Below are 17,172 nucleotides of genomic sequence, written 5' to 3' on the forward strand. Positions count from 1 at the left end.
GTTGGGGTGGTTAGGGTTAGGGTAAGAGTTAGGGTTAGGGCTATCGATTAGCATTATGGTAGCCTAACTCGACAAAGTAGCTCAACTCGTCAGAACACCGGCAAAGTGACCTAATCGGGACAGATAGAGGGGACAGACAGAGAACGTCAGCGGCCCTTACTTATCTTTAGCCTTCCAGAAGGACAAGTACTAACCGGCTAACTACAGCAAATGTCAAACATGTGGTTGACAAGTAGACGGAAGGTACCGAGAGAGGGGGGAGATGCCCAAAGGGCTTTAAAAGGGATAGAGCTGATACATATGGTTGAGCTTCTTCCTGTACATGCTGAATGTATGTCAGATGGTCGCTCCCGGATTATAATCTGTCGGAGAATAAACCGGTGACCTGCAATTTCTCCACGTCTCAGCTGTGAATCTCTTCTCATCCACGGACCCGGCGGAGGCCAAACTCCAACACTAGTTTACATTATTAAATATTTAATAGACGCTTTTATCCAAAGCGATGTGCTATTGAGAAAGCAGGGTCAGTCGGTCCCTAGAGCAATTGGGGTGTAGAGCCTTTCTCAAGGACCCAACGCTGAAATCGCTCTGCCCACTCTGGGATTTAAACCGAAAACGTTCCAATCACAAGTACAGCGTTCAAACCTGCTGAACCATACATATGATATGTAATATCAAATAATCTGATATTGTTATATTACACGATATCCTTTTTGGAATACAGCAAACATCCATCTTTTATAACTGCTTATTCAGAGCAGGGTCTTTGTGAGTCTGGTGCCCATCCCAGACAGCACATACTGGGAACACCCTGGACGGGATGCCAGAACATTACAGGGCACGTACATACAGTTTAGATATAAATCAGCCTGGAGGGTTGGAAAGAACCAGAGTACCGGAGGGGTGGATGTTAAATATTTTAACGTATACGTTGTTGTTATTGACTTTGATTAAAGCTAAAAGCTGGTATAGATGAGTCCGTAAAAAGAGAAAGTGCGTGGCTCTGCAGGTGGGCGGTAGGTTGCCGGTTCAAATCCCGCAACTGATCGAACAGGTGGTGTTAGGCTTTTAGTCCCAAAATCAACAAATGTATAATGGAAGAGCAAGATAAGATATACTTGATTTCATTTGTGAAATGACAATGAAGGCATTTTGTAATTATATTCTCGCAGTTAGGCTACATTATGTCGTTATGAATATACAGCTTATGGTCGCAACAATGTATAACATCCATTTCTCACACACACACACACAAGGTTGTAACAGCATTTATTTACTTTGGTTCCAGTATTTATGGAAGTTGTAGTTCAACGTGCAATACAGCAAAGGCTCTTATTGATGCTTAAGCTTGTGGCTGCAGTTATGAACTACATATCCCAGAAATCCCAGAAATCCCCCACCCGCAATATGTACTGCTCAGCTGTCAGAGGCACTATTTATCACCTGGCTCCAGGGATGCTGAGACAGAGGCGGTAGGACAGCCATCGTGGGGCTGTGCTTATGTCAAGTGCACTGCGTTTGACTCTGGACTACAGTACTGCAGCATCATCCTGTGCTTTTATGCTTGTCAACTTGCCATATAAGTCACTCGTTTCATTCGTTTGGATATTTCCGATCTATATTTCTTATTTAGATGTGTGAAGATTTTTCTGCATCTTCTGCAGAGGCACAGCCAGTGTGCATCCCATGTCTGCTTTCCAGACGGATACATCTGAATGCATATTCTGAACGCTGACAGCCCAAGCCGTTAAAATGAGCACTGGTAAGTTATACTGTATGTGCTCCAGTAACCAGCGCGTGGACTGAATTAAGATGTCAGTACAAATACTAACTATAGCATTTCGGTCAAATGTAGATTTCATTTACAGTTACGACTATCATTATTAATAATAATTCATGTTTTGCTGTTGTCTATAATTTACAAATGTGAATTTAAGCAATATTATAATATATACTGTGTTTGTTCACATAGTACATGGTGATCTTTCAGTATGGGTTAATTAACGACGACATGCATTATCAAAAACAAATAAATCATAATAATATTAAGTACGCAGTACAATTTACTTAATTTCATGTGTAAGTGGAACCGTCCAGAAATCGAATTCGGTTTCAGAGGGAGACACGGTTCCAGCGATATGCACGCTGAGCATATTGACTGCGTAACTACGAATTCATGTCAACGATAGCGAACGTGGTGCACAGTTTGTGGAACATAACATAATGCATAATCAGATGAGTGCTACAGTGTTAAAGAATTTTATCAGCTGGGGGATTAAAAGTGATTGAAATATAGGGACTGGCCAGGCTGTCAGCGCCTTGCCGCACGGATGGCATGTGCGCCCCTCCCGCGGTCATGCGTGATTGTGCCTGCGATCCGGAGGCTATCGATGCCATCCTCACAACAGCTTTGACGCAGAATAAACAAGGGTAAAGGCGACATCGCCTTTCTGTCTGGTGTCACTTTTAGCAGCCGCACTCCGTCTTTTGCGGACTGCATGGCTGACGCGTACGCTATCGATTAACGTGGCCCGGATGGTCATCTTGGCACCTGCCTGTCACCCTTTAACGCTCCAGTGTGACATTATGAGTGACCGAATCACACGGGTGCTATATTCTCCAGGAGGATGTTAATAAGCTTATACAAGCCTGAAAAATTCTCTAAGGAGTAACACTCACGCTAAGGTAACTGTGCAGATGATCGCTAACTATCAATAATTTGTATTAAGTGATCGATGCTGCTATCTTTTTTGATTGCAGGGAATAGTCGGGAAGGTATCTGGCGGAGGGCGTTTGTGTGATTTGGGGTGGAATACCTCAGGTGTTCATGTGGGTAGAATTATTGTGATTGAAATTGATTTATGTACCAATATTAATCTCGTGTCTCACTACAAAATTCTGTAACACGTTATTTGGCGGGGCACAAATAATGTATGCTATTACGTACGTATTAATTAACCACAGACTAAGTCTTAGTTACTGTACATACTGATCTCAAGTTAGTTCATCATTAATTAATCATGACACTTTTTTGTTTATCTTAAGCAGTTAATATATTTGTTATTATATCTGTTAATTCTGTAAACCTTGATCTCATGTTTGTTCATTATTAATGATCTCAAGTACCTACTACAGTATATTTGTTACTGATTTGTACTTCAGTATTAACTGAGTTACTACCAATTCTTTGTAAAATGCTCCCCATAATTCCTCACCCTGGGAAGTCTCTGTTATCCCAGTGAGGTGATGTTGCTGATCACATAGGGAGGGAATGTTGCTGCTGTGCAGGATGTTGAAGAGCCTGGAGTTTGACCGCGGCTCTGTTCACACAGGAGAGTCTCTGGGCCAGAAGGCTGCGGCTTTCAATTTGGATTCATTTATCCTTCTCAACAGAGGTGGGTGGTTCAGGTCCAGAAAGTACAAATCCAGACCAAGGTTTTGTTTCAACCAACCAGTTGAGTACTCTGTGAATGTGACTCTTTATGCTGAACTGGTTGGTTGAAACAAAATCTTGGTCTGGACTTTTACTCTCCGGACCTGAACTACCCAGCTCTACCTATGAATAGACTTTTGTATTTAAATTAATAAGTGGTGTCCCACCAATATCAAACTCTTTCCTACATCATTGGAGATCAGCTACTGGAGGAAAGAAGACATGACTGAAGTTTGTTTGAAGTTTGACAGTACCAAAGCTACGAAATGGAATGGACGGCTGGGAGTGAGGATCCAGCTTATCGTTTAGTGCAACTGCACCAGAAGGTTCGTTATTCTGATCGATGGGGACAGACAGTGATTTAGGATGGTGTTAGTGTGTGGGTGTCTGAGAATAGCAGTGGGAAGGGCTGCATGCCCAGGATCGGAGGGCAGTGAAGGGCTGGTGATGTCACCGAGACCACTACCCCCCCCAGCCGTGTTTACAGGCAGTGCTAATCAGGTCGGAGATGTGGCGTCAACTTGTGACATTTCTTAAGCACGCTTCTTTATTTGTGGTTCTTATTACCTTTCAGGAATGGAGTCTGTCCTCCACATGACCACACTGATTATATATAAACATGCAGATTGAATTTCTCCTCCTGTGTAACTTAAGGGTCAGATCAGACAGTTAGATACGTTCTCCTCCAACATTATGATGATTTTACAGGCTATATTCATGTCTATGTTTTGGTCCATAAACCAGCAACCTCTATAGTATGTACTTATTGTATAGTTCTTTGAATAATTTAATAGAGTATTTTATTATTTTTAATAAGCTTATTACCTACGAATGAGTCAGTTCTTGTTTGGAAATAAATGGGGCTGAAATGGTGTTAGACATAGAGAAATGACAGCCTGATGTTCAGATGGTAATCCGGTGCTACAATCAGCAGGTGTCCTTAATATAGCGACCTGAAACGGTTGACTCAGTCATGGAAATTGTTGCAGTAATAATAAACACCAAATTGCTGAGTTGCAGTATTTCGGTCAGGATTGCACAACCCAGAGGAACCTGCTACACATGACCAAAGTTTTCATATCGCCTCATCTCAGTCATATCAGTTATTTAATTTGTATTTGATTAGCATAATGATCAGAGTGAGAAGTTTACACACATTCTAGAATTCTGGGACAATTGGTCTGGAATGTCCAGTCTTCATTTTGTTCTCCCTTCCATGGAAGTCACCCTAAAAACTGTTAGTCATAAAAGAGAAGCTAACTGGCAATGCAGAGACTAATGGTGAATTACTTAGTGTGCATGTGTAAGTAAATAACAGAGCAGGTGGGTTGCTCAGCGTTCTCTGTTTGTGTCTGATTATGCAGCTGATGGGATTTCTGTGCTGCCGCATTGCTTGCTGTCTACTTTGCAGATGCCAGAGACACGGAAAGCATGGTGTTAAAGGTCCAACAGCATTATCCATCACTGATCTAGACTTGTGTTGTACTGTAGCAATGCTGCCAGGTTCTTACTCATGCCTGAACCAGTTACCCAGCATGCACTGCAGCTCATGCCTCATGCAGGCACATGCATACACATACTCTCACCTGGCATCACTCATACAAACACTGTCTGTCATGCCCTGGGGAGAATCCCCCCCCCCCCACATAGTCCATGTTTTTCAGCATTTCTCTCCTTGATTTAAGGGCAGTCGTCTGCCCGCCACCCCCCCCCCCCACCCCCACTGTGGTGGGCATCCTTCCATGCCTCATCACCCTGACGGGAGTAGGGTGAATCTTGGCAGGATGCCCGGGTGTGTATGACCCGCAGTGCTCAGCTGGAGGGGACGTGGCTCGCTGTGGCGTTTGTCCCCTCCCCGCCTCGATATCCGTGCGCCAGTGTGGACCCTTGTCACCCCACCTGCGATTGTACCCTGACCTCGGAGCTACTCTGCTTGCTGGTGTCCACTTCCTGCCAGTAGATGGTCCCTGTTTCATTCCCTTTCTACCTGCATCTTCCCCAGTTTTATAAGTGGATTCCGGAAGGACCCCAGTTCTGCTGTTTTGAATGTGAGTGTGCAAAATGGCTGCAGTGAATCAGCAATGTGGGTCAAGACACATTTTAAAAAGTGATGTGGGCATTATGAAAGTGCCACAGAAATGCACTGCATACTAATTAGTAGTAGTAGTAGTAGTAGTAGACATTACATTTACTACTCATCATCAATAATGCAAAAGCAGAATAAACGGAATACATCTTTTTAACATGCAAATCCCTCAGTTGCTGTCTGGGTTTTTGATCTCTCATACGATTCCTTTGACTGTTTCTTCTGAGGGAAACATCCTTCTGCATTAAGCCTGTTAAGCACAGCAGGCATGCAAAACGGGGGTCTTATGCTTTCAAGGTTTCTCTGAGGAAGACTGCCCCCCCCCCCCCCCCCCCGTGGGGCCAGCTAGGCTAATGACACTTCTGTGTGTCTGTGTATCTATGTGTTTGTGTGAGAGCTTCAACGATTTCACTGCACTTACCAATCCTGCCACAGGGCTGTGTGACCCAGTTTTTACATTTTTCCCACCGTCGCCGTGACATTGCAGTACACCGATAGCTCTCTTGAAAATTAATTTTTAATTAGCTACAGAGAAAAATGTCCATTCGAAATGATATCTGACTCGAAAAGAAAAAGGGAGTTAATCACTGCTTGTGAATAATCAGCTAAAATATGGGCTCCTGACAGAGTCCTCTGGCCCTGATGTAGTTTCTGCTTCGAATGCATCCAAACAGTGTCTCTGCTGCCCGACAGAAGCAGATTAATGCTGCTCTCAAGGTCTAACTTACTAAGTGGAAGATGCCGTTGAATCACTTTACGGAAATGATTTTTGTCAGATTCTTCCGTTCAGATGGCACGCGAGCAGTCAGTGGGTGTCTGAAGAATTCGGGGGATGTTTAGAAAGGCAGACAGTCAGCACATCTCAGCGGGACCAGCGCCTTCCTGTCAGTGAGAGTCATTGTTCAATTTCCAGTTTATTTGATCAAGTTTTTTTTTTTTTTGTGGTAACCCTCAAAAAAACAACGTGCATGTAAATGTTTGTAATAAACGTTCCGGCATGTTTTCTACAATTATATAAAAGTATAACTAAATATATACATCTGACTTCATTAAGGAGCTCATTAATTCCAAAGAATTTCACGTCTTTAAATGAAAGCAATTCACTTAATTTTATACTAAATATAAATACTTCAGGCCCTGAATGGTCGCACATCTGTCAGACTGTGGGGGAGTAAGCAGGAATGAATCGAAATTCAGCAGATTCTGCTCTGGGGTGATAAAGGGGGCAGAAGCCCATTGGCTAACCCCCCCCCCCAAGAACTCCAGCACAATGCTAATGTAACAAAGGAGCTGATCCTGGGCCCCTCTGCAGGATGCACTGTGCCCTGACTGCAGCTCATAGGTAGTATACAGATATGCTTAAAATAATGCATGAACAGCAGGTATTTCAAAGGTGACCCTCTAAGTATAAAAATACTATGAATGTTAGGAGCATTTACATAAATATATGCCAATATTTGACTGGACTTTAAGTAAAGACTGAAAGGAGACAAACCCACTAGCTGGAGGGCCCAATTGTTTATCGGGTTTCGCTGTCCATTTTGGTTCGGCTGGCCTGGTGTAAGAATGTGGCAGCGGCGTGGTGAAATGCACTCTGGGTATTCTCGCTGTGGCTCAGTGAATTACAAACATTCCTGCATCCAGCTGTCACTCCTGGGCCAGCAGACTGGTATGTTTACTGTGTTCTCATTTCCACAGCAACATAAACCTTTAATTAGGGAAGCACCTCTGTGTATTTATGCAGCTGAGCAGGCACAGGGCCCGTAGACTTATCATTGAATTATATTTTGTTTTCAGCCAGCATCCGAGGTGCGACGGTGATGAGTAATCAGTAGCAGGCACTGAACAGAAAAACAATGATCCTGCGAAGGTTTTGTGTGGCCCACACTGACTGAGCCCCGCTTGGCTATGGGCAAAAAGGTTCAGGTAACAGGTGATGGTAAATGTAGCCCACAAACCTTATGATTAATTCACCTGTGTGCTCAATCCATACCCATGCAGTCAAACACTCTGGATGAATGTGTATCTGCAGCAGTATAGAACCCCAGCCTTAGCTCAGAACGAGGGGCCTTGTGGCCTCCAGGACCGCCATAGAGCCTAAAGGGACAGCCCATAAGAAAAGCTTGTTCCGTGATAGTTTGCTGTGATAGACCACCCAAGAGCCATTGGTCACTCTAAACACTCTCCTAAGCCAATGCTGTTGCTGCTGCCCTAACCCAATGGTATCTAATTATTAATGACTTTAATGGTATCTGGGTTGGCAGTAACCAGTTTATCCTAGCTGTCAGTATCAGTGTTAAGCGTCCATGTTTTAGTGTCACAATGGGGACTCCGTTCAGTTAACATTTATTGCTCTTCAAACCCAGAGTTCAAAACACAACAGCACCCCACAAAATGGCCCATCCACCCACAATGGCAGATTCTGTCCCCCGGTCCCTGAGATACGCACCTAGCAACCAGCAGGACGTGGGGTTGCCCATTGCACGAGGTGCGTGAAAGGTACACTCAACACAGGTCTGTAGGGACAGAAACAGTGAGCAGGAGGTAGGGCTGATAAGCCTAAAAGAGTCACCCATTGTGGAGCTAATCAAGGCCAGATAGTAAGGACCCTAAATTCAAGACAAGACACCAGCCATCCTGAACCATGGATCCAGAACCTCCAGGCTGGTGAGCAGTGGCGTAGGCAGAAATTGTATTTTGGGCGGGCCATTGAAAAAGTGAGCGGGCCTATATTTTTTCCTAGAAAGAATATTACTTAAATAATAATTAAACCTTAGAGAGTAGAAAAAATAATAGACAAACAAACTGCAAAAACACACCTTTATTTTGCAATATTCGGCAAAGGCAATAACAAAACACCGTCTAACCATCATGTTCAACAGTTCTCAATAAAGGCTGGACAAACCACCAGCATAGACATAGTCTATATATTTTTTAATACATTTGAATAATAAAAAATAAACTAAAAATGTATTTTGATCAAACTTGCCTGGGTGGGCCAGGGAGTAATGTGGGCGGGCCAGTGCCGCCCTGGCCCATTACTGGCTACGCGCCTGCTGGTGAGAAAGGTAACAACCCTGACAAATATGTAGGAGTAACTCAACACAGCTTCATAAACTTGACTTTGAACCAAAGCTCCAAGAGCAGTGATGACTGAATAGTATTTGTTTTTAGAGAGTTTTCTCCAAAGCAAAGCAGACAGTATATTAGATGTACAGCTGCCAGGGTCCATCTAGGCATTAGTGTGGCTTGGCTGAGCGTCCAATGAATGCCCATTCATAACAAGACCTATACAAAACCTTACAAACATGAAGGAATGTAAGACAAGTATACAATTCAGAAGCACGACACTAAGTGTTCAGAGATCACAGAGTATGGATAACAGAACTGTTCCCAGAACAGATGTTTGATGTATTGCTCAACGATTGAGGGAATGGCCAGATGTGGTTTGGAAGCTCATTCCTCATTCCAGGGGACCATACAGAAGAAACATCTAGAGTGAGACTTCACATGGTGAAGGGATTTCCAGGTGACGTTAGCTAGCTGACTGAAGAGGGAGAGATGGGGTGTAGGTCTTCAGCATCTTGAAGATGGGTGCTGTCCCATTAATGACTGAGCCAGCACTGAGTTGAACTTGGTCTAGTCATCTATAAGGAGTCAATGAAGAGCGATAGGGTGTAACCTGAGCATTCTGACAGATGGAATATGAGATGTGCTACTTAAGTTTGAATCAGTCTGACAGTACAAGCTGGTAGCCTTGTTGGTAAGGAATCATAATCTCCAAAACTAACGTGCCTGGGCTAGAAGCTGCATACAATGAGGTCCTGATGTTATACTGGCTGAACCTACAAGACCTTGGGATCCCTGCTATGTGGTCAGTGAATGAGCTGGTCCTCTCATTACCCCTAGATTCCTGGCAGACTTTGATGGAGGCAGTGTTGAAGGTCCAAGCTGTTCAGTGATGTCATGGTGAGTGATAGCGCTGGCAGGGAAGACAAGCTTGCTCTTCAGTTCAGCTGTAGGTGATAATCACTCAAGGCCGTGATGTCAGCAAGGCATGTGGAGATAGAAGGAGAGACTATGGTGTTATTAAGAGGGAAGGCCAGGTACAGCTGGATCTCCATAGTGGTAGATGATCTAACCTAGTGATGTTATGGAAGGTAGAGGGGCTGAAGGCTGAGCTTTGGGTTCACCTGTTACCTGACGTGGCTTGGACATCTCTGCACTCCCAGATACTTGGAATGACCTGCCTGATGGGAGTCAGACTTCCTGGGACTTCCTGTGATGCCAAATTAAGCGTAGCCAGGAGGATCTGGTGGTTCACTGTAAAAGACTGCAGACAGGTCTAGAAGGATTAGGACAGAGATGCGGGTCTTGCACATCTCAGCGTCCACAAAGAGGGTGAGCTTAGTGAGATGCCCATCTGTTATGGCAGGGCATGACGGAACGACAGACGATTCACATTGTAGCTTACAATAACAGGGATTTTAATCCAGGCAGGTGGAAAACAGGAACAAACTAAGTACTAGACCAGGGGCGCCCAACTCCAATCCTGGAGGGCTGGAGCCCAGTGTAGCTTAGTTCTTTCCCTGTTCCACCATAAATGATTCGGCTCAAGAGCTGTGTGGTAATTAGCAAAAGGAGTTGAATCAGGTGTGTTAAATGAGGGGAAACCCCTGTACTAGACTATAAACAGTACAAGGGAAAACTAACACTAAACATGTTTGTAAGACATACAGGAACCTAGAAGTGCATAAATGCAGGAACAGGGATGTCTATAGACAGATAATGAGGGTATGACAAGGGACAGGTGTGGGCCATTATTAATTACATATAGAGGATAAGGAGCTACAGGGAACAGGTGAGGATAATTACAAGCACTAAGGACTTAAACACTAGGAGAAACTAAGGAATATATGTCAAACAGAACATAACTGCAAAACTAGACATGGGCAGGGATGACCAGACACAAAAGCAAGGACCAATACAACAACTTAATTAAAATGGAGTAAAACAAAACTGGTCACTAGAAGCTGAAGCTGTTCTCTGGTCAGCCTCAAACCCACAATAATAAGAATGCATGGTTAATAACCACACACTTGGCCTATTCAGCCAATCAGTGGCCACTAGAGACGGAACAGACCTGAGAAACAATGGGAGCCAGGATGGCCAGCGACGCCTGTTGGCCAAACAGGGAGATGACTGACTGAACGGGGCCAGATCGGGACCAATCCTGACAACCTCTGAAACTGGAATGGAGAGTCCAGGTCGTGTTCATTGCTTTGTAAATAAGATTTACAGTATATCTACTACTGGCTCTGCCACCCCCCCCCCCCCGCTCCAAGGGGAGGTGCCCAGAGAAGAAACCCAAGATCCAACCAATGACCTGAGACCAGACACCAGACTCTTCAATTCTGGGACTAAGGCCAAACAAAAGCCACCAGAAGTACTAAGGTGGCTCCACCACAGAGAATGAACCGGCATGGTGACAGGCTGGCCTGGGACCACACAACACTAATCCAAGAGTGAGACACCAAATCAACCTCAGACTAAGCCACCAGAACAATGTTATCTACTCAGTTCCAAGACATCAAACTAGGCTGTAACCAGCTGAAAGGATTACCCATAGCCCCCCAGTACTGACCCCCCCCCCCCCATCTCCTAACTGGATGGAGTAGCAGTCAAACTAACAGAACCAGCCATTAGCCCATCACACCTCTGGCAGTGTGAGAGAACCTCCTCTAAGGTGGCTGTACATCGCATTCTTAAAACAATGCTGCCACCTTGTCCGTTCTGTCACACCACAACCATAGAGGGCACAGAATATTTTGATGCAGCAGATCTACTTTTAAAATGAGAGTTGATATCTTTATCAACATCCACTACTGGTTTAATACCATCAGCAGCACAGACAGGGAAGTCAACAATTTACATGATGCACTTACATGCTAACAAAACATACATTTCACGGCAAACATCACACAGTTGCAATATTTACTATGTACAACATGAACACACATATTAGGTTACACTACTTACACGCACGGTGCGGTGCAAAGCATGCTGGTAACTGCGTAATTAGTCCTGCTGACTTTCCCTGCGGAGACGCGTTATGTCAGCCAATCATGGACAGTGGGTGGGATCAGAACAAACAAAGTTTGTCTCGGCGACCCTGCACAGGCAGTGCGCTGGATTGGTGATCACCATTCATACATCGTATTACCAAAACAATACTGATTTCCTCATTTTCGTTTGAAGTATACAAACGAAACACGCTTAACACTGTCCATTGTAGCACGCTTAACACTGTCCATTGTAGCACGCTTAACACTGTCCATTGTAGCACGCTTAATACTGTCCATTGTAGCACGCTTAACACTGTCCATTGTAGCACGCTTAACACTGTCCACTGTAGCACGCTTAATACTGTCCACTGTAGCACGCTTAACACTGTCCACTGTAGCACGCTTAATACTGTCCATTGTAGCACGCTTAATACTGTCCATTGTAGCACGCTTAACACTGTCCACTGTAGCACGCTTAACACTGTCCACTGTAGCACGCTTAATACTATCCATTGTAGCACGCTTAACACTGTCCATTGTAGCACGCTTAACACTGTCCATTGTAGCACGCTTAACACTGTCCACTGTAGCATGCTTAACACTGTCCACTGTAGCACGCTTAATACTGTCCATTGTAGCACGCTTAATACTGTCCATTGTAGCACGCTTAACACTGTCCACTGTAGCACGCTTAATACTGTCCATTGTAGCACGCTTAATACTGTCCATTGTAGCACGCTTAACACTGTCCACTGTAGCACGCTTAACACTGTCCACTGTAGCACGCTTAATACTGTCCATTGTAGCACGCTTAATACTGTCCATTGTAGCACGCTTAACACTGTCCACTGTAGCACGCTTAACACTGTCCACTGTAGCACGCTTAACACTGTCCACTGTAGCACACTTAACACTGTCCACTGTAGCACGCTTAATACTGTCCACTGTAGCACGCTTAACACTGTCCACTGTAGCACACTTAACACTGTCCATTGTCACCTAGCTGATGGGTGATGAATGGGTGTCGTGGCTTTGTGGGTTGTGTGACTGTGCTTGGAAGAGCACCACTTCAAATCCCATTGCTGTTGTCACCTGTGGTCAAGTTGCAAAAATATTTTAAGGGGGATGGTGGGGGTGCAAGGGGTCCCTGGTGATCAGATTTGCTTAGTAGGGGGAGCAGAGCAGAGGGATGAGACAGCGTGTCAAGAATGAGTGTGCGGTCCGCACAGTCCACCAGCTGAGTTCCCCGGTTCCTGTATCACAAAGCTAGATTTCTTTCTTAGCTGGGTAACTTGTCAGATTTAAGGTACCCAAGTTTAAGTGGACTTCATCTTTGTTCACTAACATTTAGCCCAGACTACCTTAAATCCGACAAGAAACCCGGCTTTAGGATACAGGTTCCTGATATGGTTGGTAGGCTTAACGTTACATGAGTGACAATTACGCAGAACAATTTAGGGGGTGGTGAGGTGGGTGGTATATTTTCAGTGGGGTGTGGGGTGGGGTGGGGTGTGGGGTGGGGTGTGGGGTGGGGTGGGGTGTGGGGTGTGGCCCCCACATGTATGCCCTGGTTATCACAGTTGGGCCCCTGAGTTAGATCCTTAATTGCCCTAATTGCCCCCAAAGACTGGCTGGCCCTCCTCTCTGGTCCTCACTCGTATGTTATTTTGGACCAAAGCATCTGCTAAATGTACTAACAACCCTAACAAGTGGTCTGCCGGACAGCTGGTGGTGCAACACACATGCTCTGCCAGGCTCTGCTTGCCCGTCTCTTCAGCATGTGAGATTTCAGCCAATCACTGTGTCAGTGATGGAGTCTGTCCTCGCTTTGCATTAGCGAACTCGTCACATTAGCATAAACTCATTAAAAGCGGCTCTCTGCAGCCGTTAAGTCTCACCAACAAAGACGAGCTGCGTGCAGGTCATGTGGCACGGCCTTCCCAGTGCTAGAGCGCTAATTCCAGTTTAAGATGCGGGGTCTGTGGTAGATAAGGCAAATTGGTGCCTTTTGTGATCTTTTCAGCCGAGCTTAGCAGCAAAATGAATGCTTGGTGACAGTTTACTCTTTGACAAGCCTTGAAACAGGATTAAAGGAGGAGGCTGGGTGTGGAAAATGTGCTGTTTTGGTGCCTCATTTGGCTTTTAGGGCCTCGGCAGGCCTATATTTACCCCCCCACCCCCCCTGCAGCAGCTCTGCACACAGAAACTGGGTCAACATGCTGACTAACACACGTTTATGAGATGCTGTGAACATGTGTGTGTTTATGTCTCTGTCCATGCATAGGTGTGTGCTTCTCTATGCAAATTTTTATGCACCCATGTGTGCATATAGATTTTGCAGTATTTTAACTTGCATATTTTTGTTCTAGGGACCAATACAGTTGAGGCCTTATTAGGTAACTTTAATCTGTCTATGCATATTGTTGAGGTTGGATGAAGATGAATAGTATGCAAATTTAATGGGCAAAGGGCCCACAAAAACTGAGGTTGTGTGTGTGTGTGTGTGTGTGTGAGCAGCGGGTGGTTTCTGCACATGTTGAGAAAGCAACACAGCACAGCCCTCAAAGGACAAGCCTTCAGGGTAACCTCATTCTTCACGGTCTCTCTGTCCTTAAACGTTGAGATCAAGGGGTGGGACTGACTGGAAACACGATACTGTGACAATGCATAAAAGTTTCGAAAATACCACTTAACAGACTGTTTTTCAACCAGAGATACATCGAGCTGTATCCACTGTCCTGACAGCTCTGTGAAATCACACAATGGACTTTCAGGTTCTTCTGTAACCACAGCAAATTTGTCAATGTAGGAACTATGAATCCAGATGAGATTATTGACCCAACAGTCTTTGTCATCTGCCTGATATCTGCACGTTTGTTTTTCACTTGAACTTTCTCCTAGTTTTATCATTGTCCACTCTGTAAAACTGCAGTATGAAGCTGATTTTATTGTTCAGAATGTGCTTCAGTACAAGGGCCAGGTCTTGCTGAATGCACACAGATTTGGGGATTCCTTGAGTTAGTGTCCTGTGTAAATCACACAGGATGAAGGATTCACAAGCGAAGTACTGGCCTTACTTGGGTCTTCTCAGACAATCTGAGAGCTGTATGTAACCACTCACTTACAACCTGCTCACTCAGGGCGATTCAAACCTACTTCTTGTTGGCTCCCGGGGCACTGCCACACTCATTCTCACTATAGTTGTTCGACATAATTGTTGCTTAGTAACATACAGTGACAGAGATGGAACTCGGCTTGTGATCCGCGTGACTGACCTGCGTCTAGGCGTATCCTGAGTCTGCGTGAGGACTCCTTATAGGATGAAAGAAGAGGCCCCTTTCATCAGCAGATGCAGGACCCACGCGAATCTGCCGTGTTATCAAAACAACAAATCCTGCTTGATACCTCTGAATGAAGACGGGAATTAGAAGACCTGTGTTCTTAAGATTAACGTAAAGGCACATAAAAAGGAGTTGAAGTGCTTGATAGAGTAAACATACTGAATCTGTTATGGCGAACGCAGCGATTGCTGTTTATACCAGCCTTCAGTCAGCGCCCTAACGGGCGTGCTGGTGATAAAATGTGTCTGTGTCACTAAGGTTTTGTCTGGCTTCTGTGTTTGGTGATTGATGATGCTTGAATAGCACAAAGGTTCTGGGTTCTAGAACCTTCCGAACCACCCAGGGTTTTACCCAGCTTCGAAAGAGGCTAGATGATTGACTGTAGCTAGAGAGTCAGAGGGGACCAGTCGCTGGTGTCTCTGTAAGGGAAATAAGTTATCAAATGTAGCGTGGTTGATTATTCCGCATGGCGCTCTGTGAGGAAAACCGCCTTAACAACAGAGATAACATTAGTCGTGTCTAATCAGCCTGTGCAATAGCTGTTAGGAACATTATGGAAAATGGGAGTTATGAAAGTTACAGGTAATTTATTATTTTGGTAGCAGAGCTGTCAGTTACATGGAACCTATAAATTATGGGTTTTTTTGTCCCGCCCCTCTGTCTGGCACCGTCCCACATTTTGCACTTTAAGTAAAAAACGTCCCTTTCACTTAATGTTGCACCGTGGTCCTTGGGTGATATTCAATGCCACAGTGTGCCTGTATATGGATGTCCTGTACCTGTATATGGATGTCCTGTACCTGTATATGGATGTCCTGTACCTGTATATGGATGTCCAGTATATGGATGTCCTGTACCTGTATATGGATGTCCTGTACCTGTATATGGATGTCCAGTATATGGATGTCCTGTACCTGTATATGGATGTCCTGTACCTGTATATGGATGTCCTGTACCTGTATATGGATGTCCAGTATATGGATGTCCTGTACCTGTATATGGATGTCCAGTATATGGATGTCCTGTACCTGTATATGGATGTCCTGTACCTGTATATGGATGTCCTGTACCTGTATATGGATGTCCTGTATATGGATGTCCTGTACCTGTATATGGATGTCCTGTACCTGTATATGGATGTCCAGTATATGGATGTCCTGTACCTGTATATGGATGTCCTGTACCTGTATATGGATGTCCAGTATATGGATGTCCTGTACCTGTATATGGATGTCCAGTATATGGATGTCCTGTACCTGTATATGGATGTCCTGTACCTGTATATGGATGTCCTGTACCTGTATATGGATGTCCAGTATATGGATGTCCTGTACCTGTATATGGATGTCCTGTACCTGTATATGGATGTCCTGTACCTGTATATGGATGTTATGACAATGGAACCCAATTCTCTCGACTTGATAAAAGCAGGGTACCACGCTAATAACCCCACAAAACAAGCAAAGTAATAAAAGGTAAGTGAAGCTCCTGTTGGCCAATCAGGAAACCTCCACACCTTTGTATGGAAATGTACTATGCAGTTCTCCAGTTCTCATCCGGGTATCTGAACATAGCGTTCAGATCAGCTTGGTCATGGTGTCACTTGATGTCTGGATCCTCCGTGAGCGCCTTTGATCTGTCTGCAGTGAGCCAACCGCTGCTCGTATTTATAGGAATTTCCCCGTTACGGGGATATAACATTTAATCGGCCCAATTTAGCTCATACTGGAAATCAGACACTTTGATTATACCCTGAGAGGCGTCTGTCGCCTTTTTATTATCCATTCAGCCCGGAAAGTGATTGCAGGTGTTAAACTGTGATTGTGAGAGTGAGGGCCCACAGTGCGCACTGGCCTTTGCAGTTTAGAGTGTGAGATATGGGTGATGAGAAGCTATCCGCAGTCTCTGAGATGCAGAGATGTTTTTGCTCCCTCCCAGGAATGGGTTGACAAACACTGTCCTAGAGAAATGAGGTCTATCAGGCGAACTGCTGTCTCATTGACTGTTAAGCCACTGCGGGGTCCTCAGGATAATCCGCCCTCCTTCTGCCTGCTGACCTCCTTCTCTCCGCGTTCCCCTGGACCCCCAGCCCATAAGCTCATCCTTCCACAGTTCCCATGAAATCTGTTCCTATTGGCTCCCTGGGACTCACCATCTCATAAGTAGGTTTTACTCTTCAGGCTAAAGCAAATACCCACCCTGGGGTGGGTAAAACCTGAGGTAAAACGACTTCAGCCCATACGCATC

At 44.8% G+C, this 17,172-nt stretch overlaps 1 protein-coding gene across 1 annotated transcript in view; it reads left to right on the forward strand.

Moving 5' to 3' along the window:
* The first annotated feature begins 1,455 nt into the window (after nt 1-1,455).
* The window catches only part of ablim2 (actin binding LIM protein family, member 2), a 70,913-nt gene continuing 55,196 nt past the window's right edge, over nt 1,456-17,172 (forward strand). The window contains exon 1 of the mRNA XM_072718761.1: nt 1,456-1,762. Within this exon, the coding sequence (XP_072574862.1) occupies nt 1,753-1,762 (10 nt within the window). The 5' untranslated portion in view covers nt 1,456-1,752. The remainder of the gene's footprint in view (nt 1,763-17,172) is intronic.

Source organism: Paramormyrops kingsleyae, chromosome 12 (assembly GCF_048594095.1).
Source record: "Paramormyrops kingsleyae isolate MSU_618 chromosome 12, PKINGS_0.4, whole genome shotgun sequence".
Lineage (NCBI taxonomy): Eukaryota > Metazoa > Chordata > Actinopteri > Osteoglossiformes > Mormyridae > Paramormyrops > Paramormyrops kingsleyae.